The sequence below is a fragment of the Doryrhamphus excisus genome, linkage group LG3, assembly GCF_037039965.1.
Source record: "Doryrhamphus excisus strain RoL-2023G ecotype Guam linkage group LG3, RoL_Dexc_Guam_v1.1, whole genome shotgun sequence".
NCBI classification, from domain to species: domain Eukaryota; kingdom Metazoa; phylum Chordata; class Actinopteri; order Syngnathiformes; family Syngnathidae; genus Doryrhamphus; species Doryrhamphus excisus.
The window spans coordinates 10212218-10232315 of record NC_136359.1 but is presented as its reverse complement, the minus strand read 5'-3'; the positions used below and the strand labels follow the sequence as shown (position 1 = coordinate 10232315).

Genomic DNA, 20098 nt, shown 5'->3' with positions numbered 1-20098 from the left:
AATTTAATTTATTGCTTTAAGTTAAGTTATTGTCTTTTCTTTTAGGTCACCTCAGTGCATCATGTTCAATGCCAGCTGGCCGTGTGCCATACCTTCTTGCTACTTCCTGTTCTGATGGGAACGTGCGATTCTGGAGGTGTACCGTCACACCATCGGAGACCCTCAGTAGTGACAATTTGGTATATCAGTGGGAGGAGTGGCCTCTCCTCGTGGAAGACAGGCTTCCCAATTGCAGTGCCCTGAGTGTGCCGAGTCGTCCCATTCAGGTCAGCTGCTGTCACACAGGGAGGATTGCAGTTGCTTACAGGCAGACAACACCAGATTTGCCTTTGAAATTGACACCTCAACTCAACTCTCACACACTGCTGACTTCTCCTCCCGCACTCGTTTCTTCACCTTATTTGCACCACAACAACAGCCACACAAGCCAGCACGTTCCTCCCACCATTACAGTGCAGAACAGCCCTAATCTGTCCTCGAGCCCTTCCCTAGCAAACAGGAGAGAGCAGATGGTCTACATCAGCATCTTCCAATGCGAGTCCACAGGTGGTTCCCAGTGGATTCTAGAGCAGACTGTAGTCCTGGACGAAGCAGATACTGTAGCTAGCTGTGGCATTAGCAACAGCACAACTCCATGTAGCAACATCAACTTGCCTGTTCCAAATGAGCACTGCCTTGGTTCTTATAAGAGTCTGGTTCACTTAGACTGGGTCTCCCAAGAGGATGGGTCACATATTCTGACTGTTGGCATTGGGACAAGGATTTATATGTATGGCCGTATCTCTGGCAAGCCCCCTGAACTCTGCCTTTCATCTGATGCCAGTAGAGACCAGTGCTTTTCCCGTCTGGTTTTGCTTCGATCTGTCGACCTGATTTCCTCTGTTGAAGGCTCACTGCCCATCCCCGTCTCCCTATCCTGGGTACGTGATGGCATTTTGGTGGTAGGCATGGACTGTGAGATGCATGTCTACTCCCAGTGGCAGCCCCCAGCACCAGCCAAACCAAACGCTGCCGTTGTCCAAGACACAGACATTTGCAGCAGTGTGTCCTCCATTCTCTCTGCAGTCAGACAAAGCCAGGAGGAAGGTCTTACTCTTGGGCCTCTCAATTCCTTACTGGCTCCTCCTAAAAAGGCCCTTACGAGGTCAATGATGAGCCTCGCTCAGAAGCTTAGTGGAAAGAGAACAGCTTATGATCTACCCATGGAGATGGAAGATTCAGGACTGTTTGAAGCAGCTCATCAACTCTTTCCCACACTACCACAGTATCACCCAGTACAACTATTGGAGCTTATGGATCTGGGGAAGGTGAGTATGATTTTTTGAATTGTATGATTTTGGAAAAATGTGATTTCTAGTTGTATTGTCACATCTTCAGCAGAGATTTTATGTGTTTTGTAATTGTTCTTGAGATAGTCCCATACAAAGTAGATGTGCTGAATCACTTTCTTAGTTAAATATCATCCCACCCCATATATACGCCCACCGCAACCACAGAGTGAACAGATTCATAAAAAGCAGGCATTGTTAATTATATTATATTAAGAAAATGTTTGTTTTTTTAAATGCCACTTAGGTTTGCCGTGCCAAAGCTATCCTCTCCCACCTGGTGAAATGCGTCGCTGGGGAAATAGTGGCTCTGAAAGACAACGCCACCAACCCAGAGAAACGTGTACGCTCTCGGACCATCAGTGCAGGAGGCAGCACGGCCAGGGAACGGAAAATGTTTGGCAAAGAAGAGAACTCCACTCCAGATTACACGGAGATCAGCTCCATTCCTCCTCTGCCTCTCTATGCCCTTCTTGCAGCAGATGAAGATACTCCCCCAAAGCCTGGTCAGTATTCACTATGTGAGCTAATATTTATTTGCATTAAGGAGTCACAATCATTATCTGGGCAAAAACAGAAATGAAAAGATATTTTATTTTGAATCTTATAGACTTTTAAAGGCAGCATATTGTCATATTGCTTTTACTTATTGTGTCTTTGGGGATGCACAACTATAAAGCAGAACATACACAGTATCCGCATTTATCTGCTTGTTGGTACTGTAATTCAATTGATCTGTTTTTCTGCTTGGCCTGAGGGTGTTTTGGCAGGAGGGAACATCTCACGTAATTGAGTTTTTCCATCTTGTGTTTTCTCATAGAAAAAGTCGGCAGTTTGAGTGGTGATAGTGGGCATGGATCCAGTCACACAGACGCTTACGATGAGTTATTTCACGCACCCAGCATGGCGGATTTGGACCCTCTGGATCATGATGAGCAAGAAGAAACTGGGAACAAGGTAAGCTTATGGGAAGGACGATTTTTAGTTTTGAGGTGAGGACCAGAGTTCATTTGTTATTGTCTCGTTTCCTGTCTGTAGGTAATTGACTTGTCCCAGTACAGCCCCACATACTTTGGCCCAGAGCATGCCCAGGTTCTCTCCAGTCATCTCCTCCACTCCAGTTTACCAGGATTAACCCGGATGGAGCAGATGTCTCTCATGGCACTGGCTGACACCATCGCTACCACCAGCACAGACCTAAAAGACAGCCAGGGCAAGAGCAAAGGTACTGCAGCTGGACGAGAACAAAAGATGGATACATTCGTTCCATCATTCCATATTCGAAATGCTGTGGAAAGATTTTCAAACGTGTTATTCATCATTCACTCTCCAGGCGGCGAGACGCTAGATGAGTGCGGCCTAAAGTTTTTGCTCGCCGTCAGACTACACACCTTCCTCTCGACCTCTCTCCCGCCAGCACACCGAGCACAGTTGCTACGGCAAGGTAAAGTGGCCTTCAGTTGACACGCTGGCTAGTGTTCTAATTGTTCTCCTGAATTATTAAGCACTTTTTGTTTTCAACTTGGATGCTCTTATACTTAATTTACCTTTTAACCAGCTGGGCTTCTTTGACTTTTCCTTCTCCTTGGCCCTAAGAGTGGTTGTTTAGAGGTGGAGGTAAATAAAAGCTGGCAAGTAAAGTTACCGAAGGCCTGTGTTGTAAACTCTAAACATAAAAGTCTTATTGAGAGATGAGGGCAAGGTACTCTATTTATCAGCTTTAACTACCACAGTAAAGTTACCCTTGAACAGGTCACTACTCTCTACATCTGTAAAAGTCAAAAATCTGTGTTGTAGATATACAGTATGTAACCTTTTGTTCGTCTGTACTTAAATGTACCTAAAAAATACAGCAACTTGCTTGTACCACCCAATGTTCTTTTCTGCAGGCCTCTCGACGTGTCACTATGCCTGGGCTTTCCACTCGGAAGCTGAAGAGGAGCTGCTTCACATGCTGCCCTCCCTCCAGAAGGGGGAGCCCACTTGGCCTGAGCTGCGGTCCATGGGTGTGGGCTGGTGGCTGAGGAGTACCAACAAACTTCGCAGATGCATTGAGAAGGTTTGAGAAGACACCTTTATTATTTTTTATAGTTGTTGTTGCTATTAGAATAGCAATGTTACCACATCAGTTATAGCATTTGTGGGGGACTTATATATAATATGATATGATAGATGATAAACCATAATAATACACTGAAATCACCCATAAAGCTATGCCTTATTCGGATAGAACTGTCAAGAATATGACCATGTGAGCACAGTGTCTTTCTCTCCTATGTCAGGTTGCTAAGGCCTCTTTTCAGAGAAGTAATGATCCTCTGGATGCAGCTATATTTTACCTGGCAATGAAGAAAAAGGCAGTGGTTTGGGGACTGTACAGGTACCATTACTATTACTACCTTTATTACTACCTTTACCCCGTGCTATCCTTGATTGAGAGACAAATGAGACAGACTTAACCGATAGAATCTGTCTTCTAGATCTCAGAAGAATCCCAAAATGACAGAGTTTTTCCGCAACAACTTCAGTGAAGACCGGTGGAGAAAAGCAGCCCTGAAAAATGCATTCTCTCTGTTGGGGAAGCAAAGGTTTCATCATTCTGCAGCCTTTTTCCTTTTAGCTGGCTCCCTGAAGGATGCAGTGGAGGCAAGTGGATCACAAGACTTAAAAAGAGCTGTGAATATGAGTAGGATGTCTACAAATGTATTTAGCCATGAGCTAGCAAATCATCTACCCATCTCAGCAGTAATGATCTTCATTTTTACTGTTGATTCTGCTGATTTTTTTTTTTTACTTGCGATATGTCTGTTTAAAGTCGTTCGTTAGTGTTTCCATGCACACCAGGGATTCAGACTCAAAAGGCATACTGCTCTTTGGTTAACCTTTACTCATGACGGTTATTTCTGTTGACAAAGTCCCTGACGCAATGAGTCATATTTTTTAATCTGGGTGAGTAACTGGCCCCTCTCTTAGCACTTTATGCAAATGAAGTTCATCCAAGCAAAGAGCTATCATTGATTTTGTTTAGTCTTTTTGGCTGGGAGGTAGTCTGATTGAAATGCACCTCCGTACTACGGACAAGTACAAAACTGCACCTCATCTTACTTCCACTTTGAGTGAGCTTTGGGACACATATTGGACATTATCTATGCTCATTTTGATGATACGCTTCCTGTGATTCATTCAATCATTTTCTACCGCTTATCCTCATGAAGGTTACGGGGGTGCTGGAGCCTCTCCCAGCTGTCTTCAGCGGTGTACACCTTCGATTGGTCACCAGCCAATCACAGGGCACATATAGACAAATAACCATTCACACGCCCATTCATACCTATGGACAATTTGGAGTCGCCAATTAACCTAGCATGTTTTTGGAATGTGGGAGGAAACCGGAGGCTTCCCGTAATTGTTTCATGAAGTAATATTATTGTATTTGGCTATGTTTTTTTTTTCTCAGGTGTGTTTGGAAAAACTTCAGGACCTTCAGCTGGCTCTTGTGATATCCAGATTATACGAGTCTGAGTTTGAGACAGCATCCACCTACAAAAAGATCCTCCAGAGACATGTGTTGGGACACGATAAACAGGTGCGGCTTTCAATGTCACACGCTCCAGCATGCTGTTGTTTTTCAACCGAAAGATAAATCTTGCATTTGATAAAAGGAAGCGGGTGATATTTTGATCCTCCAGTGCCCCCTTTGACAAGTACGATGCAAATGAAAGTCTGTGTTCCTGACAACCACAAAGCAGTGTTTCAGTGAAGCAATGAATGAATATTCAGCTTTTCATATTTTCAGATACCAATGCACCAGGATCCATTCTTGCGGAGCATGGCCCACTGGGTGCTGGAGAACTACAGCAAAGCCTTGGACACTCTGATGGAGCAGACTGCCAATAACACAAACTCTGGGTCAACTGATGCCGGTAGGTAGACTGTTTTCCTTGGCTAATTGACTTTATAATTGCATTTGCTCGAGCAGCTCCATTAGAGTACTTACCAATGTGGAGCACCAATCAAGCTATTTATTGTTTTCCTTAGTGTGAACATGAGTCAGACATATTGTTGAGAACCCATACCAGTGTTGAATTTGTATTAATTGACCAATATTTATGTTCTTGTTACATACTAAACATATACAATTTGACAGCTGTGTTTTAAGACTGGGCATAATAACCATTTTGTTGATCGAAGTGCATGAATTTGCTGCAAGCAGCAGAGCAGATATTGAATCAGTCTCATCTATATTGCTTTCTAAAAAACATGGCTTCAGCTATGGGCATTGTTCTTTTTTTTTTTTTCCTTGTGTTGCTCCGACGCATTTGAAGTGTGACGTTATGTTTACCTTTAGTAAATAGTGCATCAACATTGTCAGAAGCGTCATACAGAACAGTGTTCTCTCATAGCAGGTTAAAAGACAGAATCCAGGATAATTTCACTTTGTGTCTCAGTTCAGCTATATTATGACACTAAAATAAAAATACATTTAATTGCATGAGATGTCTTGAACAACTGAACTTACTGTGAACCATACAGATGTATTCACCATACCCAGGTCAGATCCCTGTGCTGCACCCTTCATAAAGTGCAGATCAATGTTGACATCTCTGGTGTGACAAAATATGAAAGACTTCATTTATTATGAGATACCCTTATGGATTTTGCAGCATAATTCTTTCTATTCTGCTTTTGTGAACTGTGTGAAACCTCTGAAAGATTTAAAGGTGCTGTCTGCCTTGGTTAGGTACTGCATGGGGGAGCGAACCCTCAAACTGAATGGTAGGCGAACTGCCTATAAAACATATAGTAGGTATAACAGGTAAACTTTTCAGACTACTCTACTAAATACTTAATGATTAGATCAATTATTTCCCTTTTTCCTACTAAGTATAACTTCTGCTATAGATTTAATAAATCTGAAATAGAAATAATAAAGGGGAAGTTGCATATCAGTGTGTCGCTGGAGACATTTCTTCAACACATACCATGCCGTGGACGTACAACAGCGAATCGGGAGGGGGGATTGTCAGCTGACTGATGTCATATGACATGTACAAAGTGACGTTTATGATGTGGGTGACACATGCAATCAACCCACACTAACTTTGCAGTCGACCGGTAGCTCACAATCGATATAATGGGAACCGTTGGTGTAGGGTGTAACTGAGGCGACTTTCAAAACCCTCTTGGTAACTTATTTTCTCAAAAGTGACTAGCATCATCGTTGGGAGATTTTTCCTGGTATTAGGGGACGTAAAAGTGAAAGCACATATTGTTCTCAGTAGTGAGTGCACACTGTCTGCCTCTCCTGGAGTCACCACATAGGCGATTAGTGTGTCACAGACCCCAAGCACATAGCCATAGCGTACTTCTCGTCATAAAATGTATTGCTTTGCTGGAGTTAATTACATGGTTTTTATTTTACTGCACAGTAACTTGCGACAGACTCGATTCAAAACTCACTCATTGTTTTTTTTTTTACGTGCAGTGAAATTCACTGCATACACTAGCCTACCTTCCCTTCCCTTGCTCATCCCATCAGTAGTCAGAACCCAGTCTAAATGTGCACGCTCTACGGACGTTCACGTGACCACCAGGCAGCGCTGAGTGAAAGCTGTGAAGGCCAATGATTCTATTGATGTCAACATTTTTACAAAGTTAGTGACAAATATAGACATTTATGGTTTCAAGAGGGACAGTGCATGTAATAGCTGTTAGTTTTTGACACTAACAGATGTCCTATCATGTGTGTTCACTAGGTTCCATGCTGACGTCTTCAAGTAGTGCTGAAGTTTTCAACTTTTACACTTACCTCTGCACCCATCCGCTCCTCCTCCGTCGACATTTCGGCTCTTCCGATAAAGCCAAAGTAGCTCTGACCGCTGAGGGTCGCAGGCCTGATTCCATTAGCTTGGAAGAGCGAAGACTGTTTTTCACTGCCGCATACGCTCACTTGCAAGCGGGCTGCCCAATGCTGGCGCTCGAAGTCCTCTCCAAGATGCCCAATGTCCGCAAAAACTCCAACCAGGAGGCCACTGACCTCAGCACTGGTAGTAAGAACCTGCTAACATCAGAGCCAGATTGGTCCGAATCTGCGCTGAATGGCTATGAGTCAGGTGGGGACAGCCACAGCCAGTCGGATTCAGTGTTGAGTTTTGACTGGAGCCAGCCATCAGTGACGCTCCCGGATGAGCCTCTGGACCTGAAATGGGACAGCGACAAAGATGACAACGACGAAGAAGAAGAAACTAAAAATGGTCAAAATGTCAGGCCTACAGACAGTGTGTTCCACGACACTCAGGACGTCATGTTGCCTCCACTGGAGGCCATCGCAGGCGAGGATAATGTCGACAGTGACGACTTCATTGACCCTTCTGAGGATGTTATGGTAGCCCAGCTGAAGTTTACTACCTGCTTGAAGATTCTGACCAATGAGCTTAGGACACTATCAACAGGGTATGAACTGGATGGAGGAAAGCTACGTTACCAGCTATACCAGTGGCTGGAAAAAGAGGTAATTCACACAATGGTGTGAAGTTGTCTGTAAACTAAATGCTAAAGCCTGCATCTGATCTCCTTGGCAGGTGGTAACTCTCCAGCACTGTTGCAATTACAAGCCCTCTCTTCCAGAGGTGTCTCACCCAGATGATTCACCGGTGTGTGGATTGGTTGAGGATGAAGTGGTGGGTACTGGAGCTTGTCTCCTCTGGGTCTCTGAGATTTTCATTCGGTGGAATTACTCTTGTAACGTTCATTAAAGACACCATCAAAGTGCATCATTAAAGTTACGCTCTACAGTAAACATGCAGTAGTCATTAGTAAGGACTATTAAACTTTTTAATCTTGTCACCGTAAGCATCTAATCACACTGCACTGACGTCATTTAACACTTCTATTCTGCTCTCAACCTCGTTGGGAGTATCTGGGGTTTGTTATGACATGCTTTGATATATTAACCAGCGTTGTGATTCTCAATTCATTTATTTCTGCGATATTTTGGCCCTCTGGGAGTTTTTCTGAGTGTTTGTGTGTCACCGGAGTCATTTATTATACACAAGTAAAGCTGGAGCTTGTGCGCATCGCATATATTGTGTGTTTCAAAACAGTGTATTGTTGAACAGAAGTGTATAGTACTTTTATTTTTAAACACCCCCTGCACCATAAATACATTTTGCAGGCCTAGTGTGTTAATTACATGATGAAGCACATTTGGGTTTTTTTCCAGGCCACGAGTCCCTGTAGTGACAGCCAAAGGAGCAGGAGACATTGGCTGAAGAGTAACCAGCCCTTACTGAGGATGTTCCTGAGCTACTGCAGCTTGCACGGTTCCCATGGTGGTGGACTGGCCTCTGTTCGCATGGAGCTCATTTTATTACTTCAGGAATCCCACCAGGTCTTGTAGCTTTTTATTTTGGCTCGGCTTTTTTGATTGAACAAATTTATAAGTGGAGCCTGTTGTTGTGATGACAGACATCCAGACCTACTACATATTAGACATCACCACCTCCTGAGTGAAATCCTGCCTCAGGCTAGCTCAGTGGAAGTTTCAGTCAGAAAACAATGAAAAGAACTTTGCAAGTGCTTTTTTATTTTCCTGCTTTTGCAACCAAGGAATTAAAGGCAGTTCATCCCAGCGGTGGTCCCATAGTTTTCTCCTTTTGTTGTTGAGGAAACAACAGTGCTTTGTGACTACAGTCGTAGAGTGTAGAGATTCTGTTAAAAAAGTCCTTATCAAGGCAACAAGATTCTTATCAACGGAGTGTCATGCACGTACAGGGCATCTAGTAAACACATAATAGTCGTTCTTTCTCTCGGTGTCCTTCATACTAAGCATCCTGTCTTATGAGCATTATGGAAAATGTTCCCACTTTATACACTTGCCAATACAACTTGCTATGTAATTTCTCCACAGGACAACTACACCTCGTCAGCTGTGACAACATGCTCTCAGTACACCTCCATCCCTCTCCTGATGGCGTGCACTGCCAACGTGAAGACAGTGGTGGCCAATCCCATAGTCCACCTGACCAACCTGACTCATGACATCCTGCAGACCATCAACTCGCTCAACTCCCCTCCACATCCCGATGTCGTTGACAATGAGGTGAGTAAGGTTTAATAGTATTTCCACTGGTTTTATTGTCACGTGCTGCAGTGACATTTTTGCCTGTTATGTCTCTTTTCAGATATATGTAATGCACACCCTGGCTGCTTCTTTGTCTGCATGTATATACCAGTGTCTCTGTGATGGACACTCATACAGGTAAGTTCAAGCAGTTTTAACCTTACAAATTCATGGAAATAAGATCATCTTTCTGTGTGACATATTTCCATGTACTAATTATCTCATGTTATGGCATGGACACTTACGGCTTACCAACTGGTGCTGCCTATACAGTATATGGACAAATGTTTTTTTTTTCCCCCTCTTTAAATTTAGTGGGTGCGGTGCGCTCCATAGTCTGGAAATTACGGTTCTTCAAAAATTAATGCAAATATGTTTTCTCACCTCACATACATTTCCCGCTCAGTGTACAATATGGCATGTGTCTGGTGTGTTATTAATGCACTGCCTGAGTCCAACTGTGTTTGTAAAATATCTTTATGACAAAAGGTTACCATTTCAGCATTTTTTCAAAATGGAAACTAGAACCGGAAGTCAGCTCTGTTGCCCTTTTAACAGTCAAGATTTGTCTTGTGTCTTTGTCTTTCCATGATGTCTTCAGCGGTTGGCTTGGTTACACAAGTCTCTGCTTTTCTAATTGATCATGACTGCAAGTTAAGCAACCATGAAGCCAAACAAAGTTGCCAGAATTTTGATAAAGAATGTGAGAAACACGATCCGGCACAGGTTCATAGGATTTGCATTATTTCTTATTGGAATAATCAATTTGGTTCGGAGTGTGTTTAGATTTGAGTTGGACTTGAGTTGTGGAATGGATTTAATGATGCAAACCGAGCTTTCACTGTAGTGATTATGGCTGCTATGAAAATGAACATTGGCATTCTTTTGCTGTGTATATGTAGGCTTGACTGACTGGCCCAGTTTTTAGTGTGCAGCAGCATCTTTCTGAGAAACATCTTGAATTCTTGAGGAGTCTTCAAGTAGCATCAATATAACTTTTTAATATTCCGCCATATTCGGCTTCACTGGTGACACCAACCCCATTGGGTTACTCGGTTAACATTGTTTTCCTCCTCTTGCTGGAAGATTTGCTGAGGCAGAATGAAAAGAAATAAGGGGCTTTGTGGCACAGTTAACCATGCTTACATAATTATGACAAAATGAGATGATCTTCCTTCCGTTTGAATGACACTGGTTTTATGAATAATGCGTCTTTAAAAAATGAAAAAAAAAATGCAGTGTTTGAACTGATATTTTGTCAGTGTTGGCTTAAATTCTTAATTAGATTTGTGGCAAATGGGAGATACATTGTTTATTTAAGATGGTAAAATGTTACATGTTACCCAGTCATTGTGACTCCAGCAGCGGGGATTCTAAGAGAAAATCTTTTTTTGAAATTATAAAAAATTTGGCTTCCAGCAGTGCTGCTGTGTGAATTTCTGCCATGTTTCCTGATGTTGTACAGACGCAATTTAACGTATGCTTGACCAGGCTGGTACTCGTGATGCTGTAAGCGCTGTCAGCCTAGAGAGATTTTGGAAGATAAGAGATAAGAGAGAAAGGCTCATTATTTTTTTTAAGTCAGCTCTTTAAAGATTGCTATTTCAATGTGTACAACATTTTAAACTATGTAATTAATCGAGGACTTGCCTTTTTCCCATATTCCCCATCTGCCATATACTTACGGTAATACACACACCAACCATCACTGTAATAGTATTGAGAGTTGAAGAGGCTTAACTAAATGACTAGCTCTGTTTCTAATTTAACGTGGTCTTTGTAATGGTAATAGGGACATTTTAAAAAAGTGTGTCATTAGCCTCAGAGGTTTGTTGAAACCATGCTTCTGTGTTCTCTTCCTCAGCGTTGGAGCGAGCAAACCAGAGTGAAAGATGGTCTGAATTTTTTACGCGCGTCTTGAGTGTTGACAGCTCTCTGTTCAGTGTCTGTTGTTGTTAACTGCGCTCATGTGACCTTTAGTGTGGCTGACCGTGGGGAGCCAGAAGGTTCACATAAACCCTTTAATCACATTGACGGTGTGCACAGTGTGCGACTTAAGGGATTCTGGTTCTTCTGTCATCGCTCTTGAATGATGCTCTCTTTGACGTTCTTGAGTCTTTCTCCATAGAGGCTTTGAGAGGAATTTGTTGAATGCTGAAGAACTAACCAAGGCAGAACAGAGAGTCTTTTAGGATGTTACTAGACCACTATGTTAAAATCTGGTTGATTATTAGACATTATTGTGTGATACATTTTGTGTTTCTTCACTCTCTCGTAGTGTGTCCTGTCAGTTCAATGCCATGTTTTTAATGTTTTAATGTTACATTGCAAATGAACTTTGTCCTCTCTCGCAGTCACATGAACCACTTCACAGGGATGGTGTATCAGAGCGTCTTGCTGTCTCAGAAGCAGCCAACAAAACCTGCGGGCATGGATGAGACGATTCAGCCAAACACTTCTCCTGCACAGTGGCCAGGTAACTAAGGGTGTTCATGTCTGCCACATTTGTAATTTATGAACTTCAGCAATGTAATCTCACCCACATCAGGCCCGAATCCTAAACTCCCAAGGACTTAAACCCCAAAGTTTCACTTCCTTAACGTCTCACTTACTTTTCTAACTTTTTTCCTTTGCCTCCCATGTTGGCCTCCTGTCGCAACGCTCTGCAGGTATCGCCTCCATGAGCCGTCTGTTGAGCTCAGCAGGTGAGGAGAGTCAGCCAGGTCTCGCCGTGCTGCTCTGTGAAGTCCTGACGGCTGTTTATCTCAGCCTGTTTGTTCACGGCATGGCCACTCACTCCAGCAATGAGCTCTTTCGCATCATGGCCCATCCTCTCAGCAGCAAGCTCTGGGTGACTGTGTTTGGAGGAGGTGCACGGACCCCCGTGACTGAGAAAGCAAACAGTCCGGCAAAAGCAACCCCACCAGGTGAGTGAGTATGATTATATTAATTAATATATAATATAATGATGATTATTATTTTGTTTGTAGTTTTCAGTGGTTTGGAACTACACCTCATTATGATGGGTGGTGCATTCATATTTTTGAATATCTTTTTTACAGTTCATTTTCAAAATACAGTTTTCCACTGCTATAACACACATGATTAAATTAATACTTGGCTAATGTAGCAATCATAACTTTGTAGCGTGGTGTTGTACTGTATTTGTCTACAGTTTCACCGGGCGTAGACACCAGCAAAAGAAAGCCCAGGCGATTCCGTCTGCTGTCGTCACGCAGTGCATCGAGGGAAGAGTCCAATATCGAGAGGGACTCCCCTTCTAGTCCCAAGCCTGAGCCCGTTGTGGACCAGGAGGCCACTTCCATTTTCAAAGAATGTTTTGTACCCCCAGAGCTCAGCATTTGGGATTACTTCATCATGAAGGTATCCCAGAACACTCAAAAACAACAACTATTACCATACAGACCAGGTCCTTATGATTCTTGTGGTCTTATGTTCTGCTAGCCATTCCTGCCACCGACAGAAAACAGAGTTGAATACGACTCAGAAGAGAGTCATGGGAGCGAGGATGAGGATGACGAAGATGAACTTGATGATGATATATTTCATCCCAGCTCTCCTCAAAAAGAACATACAAACTACAATTCATACAGGTGGATATTTTTAGCTTATGTGTACTGTATGTTGATAGACTTTGAATGCAACTTTATAGCACTGATATTTCTTATGGCAAGAAAAAAAATCCCTATAAACAATCATATCTCCTTCCAGTTGGTGTTTAATGCGCTTGGCAATGGTTCAGCTGGTGCTAGTCAACCTCAAGTCATTCTACCCGATGGCAGGATATGATCTATTGGGTCAGTACTCACTGGCTTGAGCAAAACATCCAGGAAGCTGCAGTGTTGCCGTATTGTCACGCTCTCGCCATCTGCTTTTAATTTCACTTGGCACAGACCTCCCTGTGGGCTCCCCGCTGTGTCACAGTGTGCTGAAGACGCTGCAGCGCTGGGAGCAGGTGCTGCAGAAAAGACTGGAGATCTTTGGCGGCCCCCCCTCCACGTATATCGCCACACACTTTCAAGACGAAGCGGTCACACCGGGCCCTGCCATTCTAAGACACAAGGTTCTGTTCGAACCATCCAATACACCATTCAGGTACTTGAATGAAGTTCCAGTATCTGCTCAATGTGACACTTGCATGGAAAAAAACAATATGTCTGACTGATATGTCATGAATATTTATGGCACAAAACAACAATAATTTATAATTTACCCCCAGGACGAACCACCATTCAGCCCTGCCTGTCAAGCGTCTTTGGCAGTTCTTGGTGAAGCAGGACGAAGTGCAGGAAACCTTTATCAAAAACATCTTCACCAAGAAACGGGATGTGAGCCAGGTAAATGATGCATTGATGTTGCACAACTGAAATTGTTTTATTTTCATCGAATAACATTTTACTTAAGACCACAGCTTTTATTTAACCACACTATACCTATCATTATTACTTTCAATGAACTCCTTTATTTTGCTTTGTTTGTACTGTAACTGCATGTTGATGCATTCATTTCATTCACATAATTACAGCCTGTTTGATTAACGCCACAATAATTCATTTTCTGTGTGTGATTGTCTGCATGGTCCCACCACTTGATATGTGTTGTGTTGTATGTGTGTGTCTTTTCCCCTTTGTCATTCTACCTCCAAAATCATTAGTCGGTTGAGGACCAGACTGATATGAAATGTTCAGGGATGGACGAGACGGGACGCCATCAGGTACTGCTGCTGCTATATACAGTAGATGAGTTATTGGGAATTACTAGAATAGACTAAAGTCATTTTATATGCATGCTGTGTTTTTCTATTTTTATTGGGGGTGTTATTTTGCTAAATCAACATATTTTACTCCAAGACCAAGTTTGTTTTTCTAGCAGTGAACCAGCATACTGGTGTATGCGTGTGTGCTGTTAAACCTCATGAAATACAGTATAACATCCTCACCATTCAGTAGTGTGGGTGGGTGGTGCAAAGTTAATTAAGGCTTATAAGCATGAACATCACATGGCCTATTTTCACCCCCCCTTGCAGTAGAATAGCAAAGATGGCCTGTCCTCTAGCTGTGATGTGGACAGAACTGGAGCGCATTCATTTTCAAGCACAAAAAATGAGGCCAGTGTTTACGATTAATCTGCATTTGAAGTATAAATCTTAAATTGCTCCAGACCCCGAGCCGCCTTACTGAACACACACGCTGCCTCGTAGCTCCCTCCTTTAGCACATTGCTAATTGTCCCAGTCTTTCAGAGGACCGACCTGCGAAGCTGAATAGATTCTGATTCATGGACCCCACGCTGTCGCAGTCGATCTGCATCCCGCGGAGATTATGTGCCGTGCGTAAATGGCAAACCACCATATTTAGATTTCTGCGAGTCAAGTTGCACTTTATCTCATTTGACAGAGAGAGGCACGGCCGTTTCCTCTTGAATAAATGCTGTAAAGACTGTGATTTAATCTCCCGCTTGGAGGGTGCATCTCATTTTGAATAATTGCAAACTAGCATTATAACAGTCACCTCACTGGCTCTGCTCGTGCTCATTGCTCAAAGGCTGTTGTGCTCCTGCTGTCTTGTGGTACTAACCCGGTTATGTTGCTCACTGGGGGTTAGTAGCGCGGCCCGATGAACCCCCACATGTCCTCCCCTAACCCCTCTAGGCACAACAAACCAGCACATAAATACACTGACAGTGTGCACGGTGTTAGGACACAAAGAAGCAGGCCCCAGCTCGTGCTTTGGCTGCTGGCACGTCAGCTGTTATCTTCGAAAGAGAAAACAAAAACAATTTGACACTTTATTTATCCTGTCAGGTCACTTGCTTTGTAGTTGGAAGGAAAATGCTTTTTGAAGTTGTGGCTGCTCTTTGCTTAAAGAAATCTTGAAAGTTGTGATGTGAACGTGTGTGCAGACTGAGTCTGATCTGGGATGCCCTGGAGGGAAGGCCCGCATCATTCACAAGGAGTCAGACATCATCACAGCCTTTGCCATCAACAAGGTACAACTCTCTCACACGATACTTACGTCACAAAAATCAGTGGTGTGTTACTATAAACATGCACACATAACCAACGTGACCATGCTGGTCTTTCATCCACTCTCTCCTTTGTTTGTGTCTTCAGGCAAATCGTAATTGTTTAGTCATGGCCTCTACACATGACATTCAGGAGTTGGATGTGTCATCCATCTTGGCCACACAGATCTTGACGTGGATCGATGACGAGGAGGTTGAAGCTAAAGGGTAAGCAAGGGGGTTGCCTTTTGTTAGATAAAGGCTGGATTGCTGCCATTTGGGCAAAATGCCTGTGTTTGCACCCTGCAAAGTCTCTTTATATATACATAGCATTCCTGGTACCGTATTTCTTCAAATAGTCTGAACTGTCTAAAATGTTAACAGAATTAGAGTGCACTTTAAACCTAGGAAGAAAAAAGTAAAAAATAATTAAAAAAACTTCTAATCACATAGTAATACAGTGTTGTGGTAAAGTGTGGTAGGATCATAACAGTGGATCATTTCAGTGAGTGGGACCATAATACAACAGTAGAATTTACTCTGTATTGCATTTCGTATAATACACATTATTTCATTTTGTGTACCCAAAATTACTTGAAATGTGACTCAACGTGTATGCTGTTACTGTACCTGGTTGCCCAGAAAGATGCCTATAAATAAAATGTATAATAGTAAAAACAACGTTGTAGGAAATGTATTTTACAGCATATCTTATTATTTACTATTATTTAAAAAAATTATAATTAAAAAAAATACACTACAATAAGTGTATCACCCCCAAGTGTACTACTAGTACTCTCGACAGTTCAGTAAATAAATGTCCCCCGGCCATTTTTCAAGACAACCCGCTTTAGTTACGACCATTTTAGATGATTTTGGCTCATCTTTCAAGGTACACAGAATATTGTGTTCTTGGGCTATATAGACATGGTATATACAAAAATAATTATTTTCTACCTTTTTCCATTCTTCAATAATCGGTAGTAGAACATAAGTTTCAGGAAAATAGCAATGTGTAAAAAAAAAAATAGTATGGTAACCTTCTGCACGCTACCTTTCTCCACGTTTTTCCACTTCTTCCCTGCTGTCATGTATGTTTTTTATTCACATGCCACCTGGTGGCTGTTTTTATGACCTAAAACTCCTCTAAAAGGGACATACATTAGTGTGCAGTTTCATCAGCACCTCTTTTTGCATCTCACAATATCGAAGGATTGAGTGTTTGGGTTTATAAATAGATCTTTGGTATTGAATGAGTTAATAAGATATTACAGTCGGGGAAAAACTGTCCATTTTTTCTGTTTGTGTTACAAAGGGTTTCAAGCAAGGCTCTACTGGTTTCTCCAGAAAAGCACAGCTTGTTGTAAATGTCGCTTTCATCCGCAGCAGACGCCATAATATCCATCTTCACTTTTGGCTTAGTTTCTGTTCCCTTTGTAAGATCCAACTACTTTGATGTCTTGTAGAATAGCTAATTGTTCTTCTCTCGGCAGAGTGGCCACTGATGACTTCCTGGTGGTGCATGCACGTGACGACTTTGCCTCCCTCCATGGCACCACGCCGTATACTCACAGCAGCCCCGGCACACCCATCAACATGCCTTGGTTGGGGGGCCATCAGACAGGCCGCGGAGCCTCTGTGGTGAGTTCCAAAGATATTTATTGTATTGTGTGAGCTCAAAACAGCTGCAAGAAAGACAAAAACTAAAACTGTTGTAAGCACACGAGTGTCTGCTGGGGTACCTAATGTAGTGGCTACTGTGTCTACAGTGCACCATAGTAATGCACGCCTATGCATTACAGAAACACTTCACTGACAACTCGCACTTAAAATACACATAAACACAGTTCCTGTGTAAAGGGCAAGAGCGCACTAAAAAAATGGGTTGTTTACCACAGTTCATTTCTGCATTTGCTCATTAACATCTTCTCCTCCTCCTCATTTTCACCTTCCTCCTTCAGATGATCAAGAGAAATATCAACAATGTGAGAAGAATGACCTCCCATCCCACGCTGCCGTACTGTAAGTATAAGTATCTGTCAGTCCAAAGCTGAGTGCTTTAAATCTAAATGATGTTATTCCTCTTGTAGCAAGAGATTGTATTCTGCTGCCCTGTACTTCTACAAATGTATATATCGGAAAGTACCATTTAATTTTCTTTCATGTTGTTTATTCAGACTTGACGGGGGCACAAGATGGGAGCGTGAGGATGTTCGAGTGGGGTCACTCCCAGCAGATCATCTGCTTCAGAAGTCCAGGCAACTCTAGAGTGACCAGGATACGCTTCAACCACCAAGGAAATAAGGTTACATGTTGACCCTCGCCTATTTAGAACAAACTATTCTTAGCTTGGCTGTCACAAACTCACTATGATCCGAGCCTGTCACACGGAGCCACATTTTCACACATCCTCTCCCAACTTTTGCCATGCTGGCACGAAGCGCAGCAGAGAGTTGACTTCAGCACACATTGTTCTTCGGCTGAGTGCACTCGCCTCCAGCTAATCATTTCCTCAGATGGTGCCTCTTCAACCTCATTGTCGTCTCCTCTGTCTGCTCCGGCCACAGAGAGCAAGACACACTTAAAGAATTTGCAAACATTTCTCCAGCAGTTACATAGGCAATGCTGTGTCACCTGAAGGGGGCAATGAATCCCAGCAGGTGTGCCGGTGCTGCCTGCTGTGAAACAATGGAGCATTCTGACATGATTCTAACCAAGTGGTTGCTGTTTTGTGCAGTTTGGAATCGTGGACGCTGATGGCAGTTTGAGTCTCTGGCAGACCAACACGAGCGGAGCCGCTCCCAAGCCCTATCTGGTACACATACAGACCAGCCTGTTCAGTCATGTGCTTGTGGTTTTCCTTTTCTAACATTTGTCTTATCCTTTTTGGGTCAGTAACCCTCTGGTGATGTTTTACCCCCACGCCCCTTCTCTTTCCCCCCCTCCTACTTGTGTTTTCATTTTGTTTACTATTCTGCTGCCTCTCGATTACTGTCACCGCGACTAAGCATCTTGTGTGTGTGTGTCTCTGTGTGTGCCAGACGCAGCAGTGCCACAACAAGACAGCTCATGATTTTGTCTTTGTTGGCTCCTCCTCCCTTATCGCCACAGCGGGTCTGTCCACAGACAACCGGTAACAACTTATTCACAATTCTATACAGTGGAACCACTAAAGTACAACACAGTACTGGCCTCTATTAAGCTTTTTTCTCCATTGGAAATAATGAAGAAGGAAATAAAACATTTATAAAGGAACATCATCATCATTAGTGTAACAATAAGTTTAGTATTAAAATGCAAAACAACAATAAATTGAGTAGTTGCCTTTTGATGACACATAAATAACAACCGATGTAGAGGAGATTATACGTTTACATTTTACTGAGCAGCCAGGACAGAATGATAGAATGCCAATGATAGAATTCCCTACACCACCATAACATCCATTTGTAGGTCCATAGTTATTAACGTGTTTCCTCTTTGTTGCGACTGATACTCTTGTGGTACCATATCACAAAAAAACTAAAGATTTCTGGGCGCTTTTGCTACTGTGAGCTGTATCCGTCCAGAAAATTTAGGTCAAATTTTTTTTCAACCTCAGGGCCATTCAACTTTAGAGGTTCCACGATATAGACAATGTATTTTTTATATGTTTCTGTACAGCAGAATAACAAAGGGTTTGTTGTATTTGCCACGCTACAGGAATGTATGTCTGTGGGACACTCTGGTCACTCCCGCTAACAGCCTTGTTCATGGTGAGATGTCAACACTCATCAAATGACATCATCACAAGGAACTTTTTACATCTTGTTTATTCCTTCTCCAGCCTTTTGCTGCCACGAGTCCGGCGCCACCGTGCTCTTAATGGCGCCCAGGCAGCAGCTGCTCATCACAGGCGGGAGGAAGGGCTGGATCAGCATCCTGGAGCTCCCTCACAGACACCAGCGCCAGAGCTTCCAGGCCCACGACTCGCCTGTGAAAGCGCTCGCCGTTGACCCGACCGAAGACTGCTTCATTAGCGGGTCCGCCGAAGGCAGCATAAAGGTACCTTGTTTTTGACCTCCATGAGGATTTTCATCTTTTGTGCGTTTGCTGGTTGAGAAAATATATTCGGAAAGTACAATATCTGGCATTATGGCTGTGTGGTGACTGTTGAACTCCCAATGAAAAAAAATAGTCAATGCAAGAGAATGACGCTGGGAACACGTCGAACACGAGTGCATGTGGGATCGCAAGGTTTATAGTGTGTCTAAAGCAATTAATGTGCGGTCCCGATCCGGCCTTGCTCACTGGCACTTAGATATTGCGTGTATTATTCGCAGTAGCGATGCCATAGTTCACATGCTCACACTTCCAACGGGGTAGCGAGAAATATTGTTTTAATCTCATGAGATGTTGTGACACCCCTACTGACCCTTGAGAAGGTATTCTGTAATAAAAATGCTGACAAGTCAACAGTGCATTCACTTTTGTGAGATACTGTAATCATAAGATGACATCATAATCTGATCCAAATCCATATGGTTTAAGATGTATACAGTATCTGTCAGCTCTCATTCAGTTTTTAAAATGTCTATGCTTGTGCAGGGACACAAGCTGTTCGCGTCAAAGCAAGTTTTAGTGCA

General features: G+C 42.9%; 1 protein-coding gene across 2 annotated transcripts in view; it reads left to right on the top strand.

Annotated features, from left to right (window-relative positions):
• dmxl1 (Dmx like 1) overlaps nt 1–20098 on the top strand; it is a 39543-nt gene that overhangs the window by 15544 nt on the left and 3901 nt on the right. Inside the window, exons 19-50 of one of the 2 annotated variants that reach the window (XM_058072075.2) lie at nt 46–1307; nt 1576–1834; nt 2149–2285; nt 2367–2553; nt 2662–2772; nt 3218–3387; nt 3611–3708; nt 3809–3974; nt 4786–4914; nt 5125–5251; nt 7085–7839; nt 7910–8008; nt 8551–8718; nt 9238–9429; nt 9512–9588; nt 11805–11926; nt 12120–12377; nt 12626–12834; nt 12916–13064; nt 13183–13268; nt 13365–13566; nt 13691–13808; nt 14126–14185; nt 15372–15458; nt 15583–15701; nt 16967–17114; nt 17435–17495; nt 17651–17778; nt 18211–18288; nt 18515–18606; nt 19176–19228; nt 19300–19517. In XM_058072075.2, the coding sequence (XP_057928058.2) occupies nt 46–1307; nt 1576–1834; nt 2149–2285; nt 2367–2553; nt 2662–2772; nt 3218–3387; nt 3611–3708; nt 3809–3974; nt 4786–4914; nt 5125–5251; nt 7085–7839; nt 7910–8008; nt 8551–8718; nt 9238–9429; nt 9512–9588; nt 11805–11926; nt 12120–12377; nt 12626–12834; nt 12916–13064; nt 13183–13268; nt 13365–13566; nt 13691–13808; nt 14126–14185; nt 15372–15458; nt 15583–15701; nt 16967–17114; nt 17435–17495; nt 17651–17778; nt 18211–18288; nt 18515–18606; nt 19176–19228; nt 19300–19517 (6125 nt within the window). The remainder of the gene's footprint in view (nt 1–45; nt 1308–1575; nt 1835–2148; nt 2286–2366; nt 2554–2661; nt 2773–3217; nt 3388–3610; nt 3709–3808; nt 3975–4785; nt 4915–5124; nt 5252–7084; nt 7840–7909; nt 8009–8550; nt 8719–9237; nt 9430–9511; nt 9589–11804; nt 11927–12119; nt 12378–12625; nt 12835–12915; nt 13065–13182; nt 13269–13364; nt 13567–13690; nt 13809–14125; nt 14186–15371; nt 15459–15582; nt 15702–16966; nt 17115–17434; nt 17496–17650; nt 17779–18210; nt 18289–18514; nt 18607–19175; nt 19229–19299; nt 19518–20098) is intronic. The other variant, XM_058072077.2, reaches the window with a different exon arrangement.